Source organism: Corvus brachyrhynchos, unplaced genomic scaffold (genome assembly GCF_000691975.1).
Source record: "Corvus brachyrhynchos isolate BGI_N302 unplaced genomic scaffold, ASM69197v1 scaffold10, whole genome shotgun sequence".
Lineage (NCBI taxonomy): Eukaryota > Metazoa > Chordata > Aves > Passeriformes > Corvidae > Corvus > Corvus brachyrhynchos.
The window spans coordinates 2,730,893-2,737,879 of record NW_008236180.1 but is presented as its reverse complement, the minus strand read 5'-3'; the positions used below and the strand labels follow the sequence as shown (position 1 = coordinate 2,737,879).

The window sequence follows — 6,987 nt, the reverse complement described above, 5'->3', positions numbered from 1 at the left end:
CTCCTTTGCCTTGCAGCAAAAGCCGGCGTGTGCCCGAGCCCGGCGATGGATGCGGTGAACTGCACGGTGGGGTGCCAGTCCGATGGCGACTGCGAGAGCACCCTCAAGTGCTGCCCGGCAGCCTGCGGCAAGGCCTGCCAGAAGCCTGACGGTAACACTCCTTCCTGCTCCTGGCCGTGCTGCCCAGAGCCGGTGCCACTGCCACGAGCCAACAGCCCATCCCAGCCGGCAGTACTGGTGCTCCAGGGTGCAGTGGTCGCCACAGGCCTGGGTGCCCAATGTGTGTCCGGCTGCAGCGCGGGGATCGGGGGCTGCATGGGAGCCCAGCATGCTCGGGGTGTGCTCCTGCTGGGCTATGCTCACGCCTTCCTCCTCTCAGCCATGCAGGGACTGAGTGAACACCCCCAAATGATGCTGGGGCTTGGCTAGAGGGTGGGGGTCTGCACCACTCCCCATTGCAGCTTCTCAACCTTGTGGGCGGCTGCCAGCCCAGGATGTGGGCGCTGCTCTGTGCTGAGCACACTCACCACAACAGTCCTTCTGGAGAGTGACCCAAGGAGATGGGTGCAGGAGTTGGAATCCACAGCTGCAGACACATGGATGTGACCTAGAGGCTCCAGTGCCTCCATGGCTGCCTGCGGGACAGCGCTGGCTTGGCTGCACCACAGTGGAGGGCAGAATGGTGCAGAGCCAGAGCTCAGTGCCCATGGCAGGCAGTGGGACAGCGGAGCAGGGGCCCTGCACTGCCAGGCAAAGGCTGTTTGGGGGGCACGTGATCCTGTCTGAGGCCTAGGCTGAGCCCCCATGGCGTGAAGAAACAGCCAGGGCCATCCAGGGCAGTTGTAGAGGACAGCAGGGCCAAGGCCTTCATCATGTCTGCACGTGGCACCTGTGCCAGCCACGTGTCCCTGAGCAGGAACACTGGGCATAGGGGCTGTTGGGGACCACCATGCCATGTGGCCTCCCTGATGTGTCCCCATCAGGTCCAGCTGGCAAGGAATGCCAGCAAGCAGAGCTATGGGATGGGGGAAATGCCGGGTACCGTGGTGGTCCCTCCTCCATGGCAGATAGGGGCCAGGGCCATGCTTGCAGCTTTGGGAGCTGCAGGGTGGGCCCTGCCCCCCATGGCAGGGCCAGCAGGTCTCAGCCATGTCCCTTTGCCTTTCAGAGAAGCCTGGCACCTGCCCACCTGTCAACCCAGGCATCCCCATGCTGGGCGTCTGTACCAACCAGTGCAAGACTGATGCCAACTGCTCTGGAATCCAGAAGTGTTGCAGGAATGGCTGCGGCAAGGTCTCCTGTGTGACGCCCATCCACTGAGGTCAGTTGGGTGCATCCCAGCCCCAGGGATCCCACAGCACCGCAGCACGGCACCCATGCACCCATCCCACTCACAGCTTCTGCTCCTTTGCAGGTGCAGCTGCCTCCTGCCAGCCCAGCCACAGGGAAGCTGCTGCCCGATGCCCATCCCACATGCCCTGGTCCTGGCCCTGCACCATCCCCCCGGCTTGGAGCCTTCAGCCTCAGTTTCCTCCCTGGGGTTCCCTGCTCGGGCTAGCCCCCTGCACTCTCACCAATAAAGCAGCTTCTCCCTGTCACGCCGTGGCTGCCTCTCCATCCTGCACCATGGCTGCCTCTCTTCCATGCTGTGGCCCCCTCTCCATCACAAGCTGTGGCTGCCTCTCCATCCTATGCCAGGGATGCCTGGAAGGGCTCCACACAAGCAGCAGCATTGACTGACTCTGTCATGCCTCCAAGGGTCCCCAGCCTGTGCCCTGCCTGAGGCTGTCCCATAGGTCCATGGCCCCAGCTGTCCCTGCACACTGGCTCCTCCACCTTGGCTCCTCCACCATGCTTGGAGCACAGCTGTCGAAGTGCAGCTGTGTCCGTGTCCCGTCAGAGCAGAGGTGCTCTCTGCTCCCCGCTCTGCAATGGCCAGGGGACAAGCAGGCTACAGTGTGTGCCCGTACACAAGCATCACCCAAACTTGTCCTTGCCTCCGCCTTCCCAGCCTGGCCATGGCACCCTGCCCACAGCAGAAGCCTGAAGGAGCTTTGGGCAGTGCAACCCGCATGCCCTGGTCCCATGCCTGTCTCTGCCACATCCCTTCCCGCCTGCTCAAAGCTGGGCTCCTGCTCCTGTCCTGCTTTCCCCTGGCACTTCCTGATCTCCACTGGTCTCCAGGGGCCCTGTTCCTTCCAAACCTGCCTGCTCCTGCTCCCAGCCCCTGGGATTGGAGCATGTCCCTCCTGCCTGAGAGGGGCTGGCACCCCCAGAGCCTTTGCCCTTGGCAGGGGACAGACCAGAGCCATCCCCCAGGACTGAGTGAGCCCCACACCCTGCCCAGCACTGCCCAGTGTCTGGTGCTGGTTCCCCCTCTCTCTGCGGTGTAGGTGCAGGCTGTGCACCCTGGCACAGCACCACAGTTCCACAGCAGCTCTCCCTGCTCCACATATGCCAGGAGGGATCCAGTGGACACTGAAGACTGGGGCAGAACACTGCTTCTGTGTCCCATCCATGCTCGCAATGGTGGGGCTCTGGGAATGCTGCTCAGCCTTGGCCCAGCTGCTCACAGGTCACCAGTGACCTGGAAAAGGAGCTGTGGAGGATGCGTCAGCCATGGGCCACGAGCCCAGCACTCTCCCGGGAGTCTCCCCCAAGCTGAATTGTTCATGCCCAGCACTCCCACAGTCCTGAAACTGCCTCCATGAGAAGGAGCAGCTTGGCTTGGCCAGCCCCCATTCCAGCAGGGTTTAAATCCCAGCCCATCACCCAGAAGCACATCAATCGCAGCGCAATGCTGGGCCACTGCACCCTTCTTCTGGTGCTCCTGGCACTGCTCGCCCTGGCCCAGCAGCACAGGCCCGGGGACCAGGGCACTGCCCTCACCTTCCCTGCATCCCCACACCGGGCCCTGCAGGGACACTGGACCCCCACCGCCCCTCCCAAAGCAGGAGAGTGCCCAGCGGGGACGAGCGGAGCCCCTTGGGCCCCCAGACTGTACTGCCTCTCCGACCATGGCTGCCCTGGTGCTGAGAAGTGCTGCCAGATTGGGAAGGTCTGGACCTGCCTCCTGCCCACCACAGGTACCGCTGCTCACTCCAAGGGATGCCAGCGCAAGGATCGGGCAACGGGTGGGACGTGGGCTGGTGCCTGTGTTGGCGCCCCAGAGTGAGCCCTGCTCCCTGGGACACGGCTGCATGGAGCATCTCCCTCTGCAGAGAGCCCGGGCTACTGCCCCCATGCTGGCAGTGCCATCAGGCCAAGCTGTGGGACAAGATGTCACAATGACACCACATGCCACTCGGGGAAGAAGTGCTGCACCCGTGGCTGCTGCACCCGCTGCGTGCTTGCTGAGCCAGGTGAGGTGTCCTGGAGATCCCCATGCCAGGCTGAGGATGCCCTGGAACAGCCCCAGGGGTCCACAGCCCCCATCGCACTGTAGGGGAGCCATGGGCAGTGGGGCCAGGCTGGCTGCATGCCAAACCCTGCACCTTCTCTGCAGCCAAACCCGGGTTCTGCCCACGGAAGCGTGCCCAGAGGAGAGCTGCTGCCTGCCCCAACCACTGCACTGATGACCGGGACTGCCCTGGGGAACTCAAGTGCTGTTTCTCTGGCTGTGGGCTGGCCTGCACCCCTCCAGACACAGGTACAGCCCCACCGGCCCTCTCTGATCCCCATGTTCAGCCCACCAAGGCACTGGTGCTAGCCCAGCTCCCCCCTGGCAGAGCCCAGCATGAGCCCGGCCGTAGCTCTGGACAAGCCACAGCAGCTGTGCCTGGCCAAGTGTGCAGCTGGTGGCATCCATCCAGGCCCCAGGGAGCGTGTGCCGCTGGCAGCAGCTCCTGGTCCCACACGCCTGCCTTGGGCACAGCCCCAGCCCTCATGAGCCCCTTGCCAAGAGCTGGCCCTCAGGGTGCTGTGGGAAGGGATCCCCATGCCCAGCTCCTCTGTGATGGGTGGGAGATGGCCCCGAGTGGGTGAAAGGCTGAACCCCCTCCTGACCCTCCCTCCTGCACCCCCCTCAGACTGTGTGCTGCTGCAACCAGAGCAAGGGTTGTCCTTCACCACTCCAGCTACCAGCTGGCATCCCATATTGAGCTGTGACTGGTCTCACTGGGTGAGACTGGTGTGGGTGTGAAGCTGGTGGCTGAGGCCATCATGGTGCTCTGGGAAGGAAGATGGAGGCACAGGACAGAAACAGGATGGAGACGGAGGCTGTGCCAGGAGCGGGGCTGGGGACAGAATCCTGGCACAGACTCCTCACTGTCACCAGGGAGCCACCGTGCCACAGCAAAGCCTGGCGTGTGCCCCATGGTGCTGCGGGGCTCTTTGGGGCCCTGTCTGGAGCTGTGTGACACCGACAGTGACTGCACTGGGGACAACAAGTGCTGCACCACTGGCTGTGGACACATCTGCAAACCACCCACCAAGGGTAAACCATCAGCACCCTGTGCAGCCAAGACCCCTGTGCCCCCTCCCTACCCTGTCACCATGACCCTCCCAGGGGAAATGGGGCCCGAGCTGCTGTCCAGTGGGGCGGAAGCTGGGTGAGGAGCTCATCCCTGCATGCAGGGCAGCTCCACCATCCTGGAGGGGTGACCTGAGCCCCTCACCCCTTCCTCTCTCTGCATATGCCAGCGTGGCCAGGTCTCTGTCCCCCTGCAGCAGAGGGTGATCAGGCAGCCAAGTGCCTCCTCCTGTGCCTGCAGGACAAGGATTGCCCCCTTGGCCAGAAGTGCTGCCTGCAGGGCTGCAGCCGGGTCTGTGTCCGCCCACTGAGAGGTACAGTCCCCACACAGCCTGCTGCCTTCTGGGCCCAGCCTGGAGGGATCAGAGTGGGACCCAGGGTGTGAGCACCACAGGGCCCCCCATCCCTCATCCCCCATCCTCACTGACCCCCTCACTGGCCTCTTCCAGGTACAGTGTAGCCGTGGCCAGGAAGGGCTGCACCAGAAGCTGCCATTTCAGGGTCATCCCACACCCCACTGCCATTGCCCCCATGGGCTGAGCAGAGGTGCTGCTGTCCCCCACACCTATCCCTGCGCTGGACCCTCTGCACTGGCAGGATGGCACCAGCATTGACTCCGCTGCTTCTGGTCAGGGTCCCTGGCACCCCCAGCTATGCCATTAAGGGCTGCATACTGCCTGCATGGCCAAGATTCCTGGCAACCCTGCATGAGGCGAAATCCCACATCCACATGACCCCAGCTGCTCCACAGCCCTGAGACAGAATAAACCATCCCACAGCCACGTGTGCTCTGGGTCACCATCCCTGTTCTGTGCTCTGGTTCCCAGGGGTGCTGGCAGCCTGGGCTGCGTGCAGGCAGGGAGGTGCAGGCAGCCATCCCTGCACGAAGGCACTGCCCCAGGGCAGGGAGAGGGTCCTGGTTCTGTGCAGGTGACTTCCAGCCATCGTTGTTCCACGGTAACCATCCTGCTGGGCCTGGGGGCTGCATGATGTCCCCTCGGCAGGACTGGAGAACCAGTTCCCTCAGATTCCTTGTGCCAAGGAAGGGCTCATTTGCATCCCAGAGTGTGAAAACCTGGTGGGAAAAGCAATCACGGGTCAGGACAGATGGAGCACCCAGACAAGGAAGGGGGCAGGGAGCATCACCCACATGCCAGGGTCCACGGCAGGACCTGCTTACTCATGATGCTGGATCCCAATCAGTCCTGTGCACAGAAGCTACACCTGGCTGAGGGGCACCACCATGGCAGTAGAGCTGCTAGAACCCCTTGCACTGCTCCCACTGCCATGCCAGGACCAAGCCATGGGGTCTACCAGCAGTCCCCTGGATATCAGTCCCCACTCCAGGGAGTAGAGGGGTGAGTGAGGCTGAAAGGGCACCCAAAGAGGGAGTAGCAGCCAGCTGCAGCAGGGATGGAGTGGTGCAACATGGGGTCCAGCAGTGTCTGACCCCATCTGGCCTCCCCAGCCCCGCAGGTCGCCCTGACCCCAAAGCAGGGCTTGGGCAGAGATAAGCGGGATGGCTGGCGGGGCGCCGGCAGGTTCTGGGAACTGCCCCTCCTCCTGCCCCTCCTGCCCACAGCACAACCAGCTGCCACAGCAGCTCAGCTTCAGCTGCCCTGGCACTTCAGGCACCCCTACCACAGACTTTAAACCAAGCCCCAGCTCAGCTCCAGACATGCACATCCCCAGCAGCACCATGAGCCCAGGAGTTTTCCTCCTCCTGGGCCTCCTCATCCTCAGGGCAGAGCCAAGCGTAACACCAGAGAAGGGCGGTGAGTACCAGGAGTCAAACCCAGCAGCTGCCAACCACAGGCAGCCTGGGAGCAGCTCCTTGCATCCCGGCCTCCGTGTCCCTGCCATGTCCCCTCTATCCCTGCCCAGCATATGCTAGTAGGGACCATGTCCCAGCTGGCTGCAGCACCTGCACCACAGCCCTGCTGCCTGGGGGACCCTGCTCCCACCCCAGGGTGCAGGGGCATGTGTGCATGCCCTTACCCCCGTGGGCACCCCCTGCACCCCACGGGCGCAACAACTGTCAGCTCCCAGGGGAATCACATGCAGCAGGGTCCGGGCTGCATCCTGGCACAGACCCCTGCTGCCGGCACCCCGCCGTGGGACGATGCCGGGAGCGGTGGTGCCCAGCTGCGGTGTGGCTCTGCCCTCACCGAGACCACAGCCGGTGCCTCTTTGTTTGAACCAAGACTCCGGCTGCCCCGCTGAGCTCAAGTGCTGCCCCTGGGAGTGCCGGCTGCGCTGCATCCCCCCGGCAGAAGGTACGGCACCGCGGTACAGCCGCTGACACCACCTCTGTCCCGGGGCAGCTGGCACCCTTTTCCCTGTCCCATTCCCTGTGAAATCCCCATTGCTATGGTGCAGCTCCCCGCGCGCTGCTAGCAGCCTCCTGACCGCCGCCGGGATGTGCAGAGGGCTCTGGGATGGGACACAGGAATGGGTCCAGCCAGGGGGAGGCAGAGGGGTCTGGCAGGGGCAGGTTTCCCAGTGCTGCCCCAGGA

The 6,987-nt window shown here is 63.8% G+C and overlaps 2 protein-coding genes across 3 annotated transcripts in view; both read left to right on the top strand.

Moving 5' to 3' along the window:
* Positions 1-1,598, top strand: part of LOC103617433 (WAP four-disulfide core domain protein 2-like) — a 5,094-nt gene extending 3,496 nt beyond the window's left edge. Inside the window, exons 2-4 of the mRNA XM_017733354.1 lie at positions 17-151; positions 1,169-1,321; positions 1,415-1,598. Coding sequence (XP_017588843.1) covers positions 17-151; positions 1,169-1,320 — 287 coding nt within the window. The 3' untranslated portion in view covers position 1,321; positions 1,415-1,598. The remainder of the gene's footprint in view (positions 1-16; positions 152-1,168; positions 1,322-1,414) is intronic.
* A 93-nt stretch (positions 1,599-1,691) lies between these two features.
* Positions 1,692-5,613, top strand: LOC103617412 (WAP four-disulfide core domain protein 3). 2 transcript variants are annotated; one of them, XM_017733348.1, is made up of 6 exons: positions 1,692-3,086; positions 3,222-3,362; positions 3,506-3,649; positions 4,277-4,435; positions 4,642-4,785; positions 4,921-5,613. In XM_017733348.1, exons 1-6 carry the CDS (start codon positions 2,708-2,710, stop codon positions 4,929-4,931), a joined length of 978 nt encoding a protein of 325 aa, XP_017588837.1. In that variant the 5' UTR covers positions 1,692-2,707; the 3' UTR covers positions 4,932-5,613. The 2 variants fall into 2 exon arrangements, with proteins under 2 accessions (XP_017588837.1, XP_017588828.1); XM_017733339.1 differs by having other exon boundaries at positions 4,642-5,613.
* Positions 5,614-6,987: the final 1,374 nt, after the last annotated feature.

What these genes read in the sequence shown, in the direction of transcription:
- LOC103617412 (XM_017733339.1), top strand. Translation starts at nt 2,708, where the DNA reads ATGAGAAGGAGCAGCTTGGCTTGGCCAGCCCCCATTCCAGCAGGGTTT. An exon ending in CTGCACCCCTCCAGACACAG is followed by an intron (nt 3,650 to 4,276) that starts GTACAGCCCCAC and finishes CACTGTCACCAG; the next exon opens with GGAGCCACCGTGCCACAGCA. An exon ending in CTGCAAACCACCCACCAAGG is followed by an intron (nt 4,436 to 4,641) that starts GTAAACCATCAG and finishes TGCATATGCCAG; the next exon opens with CGTGGCCAGGTCTCTGTCCC.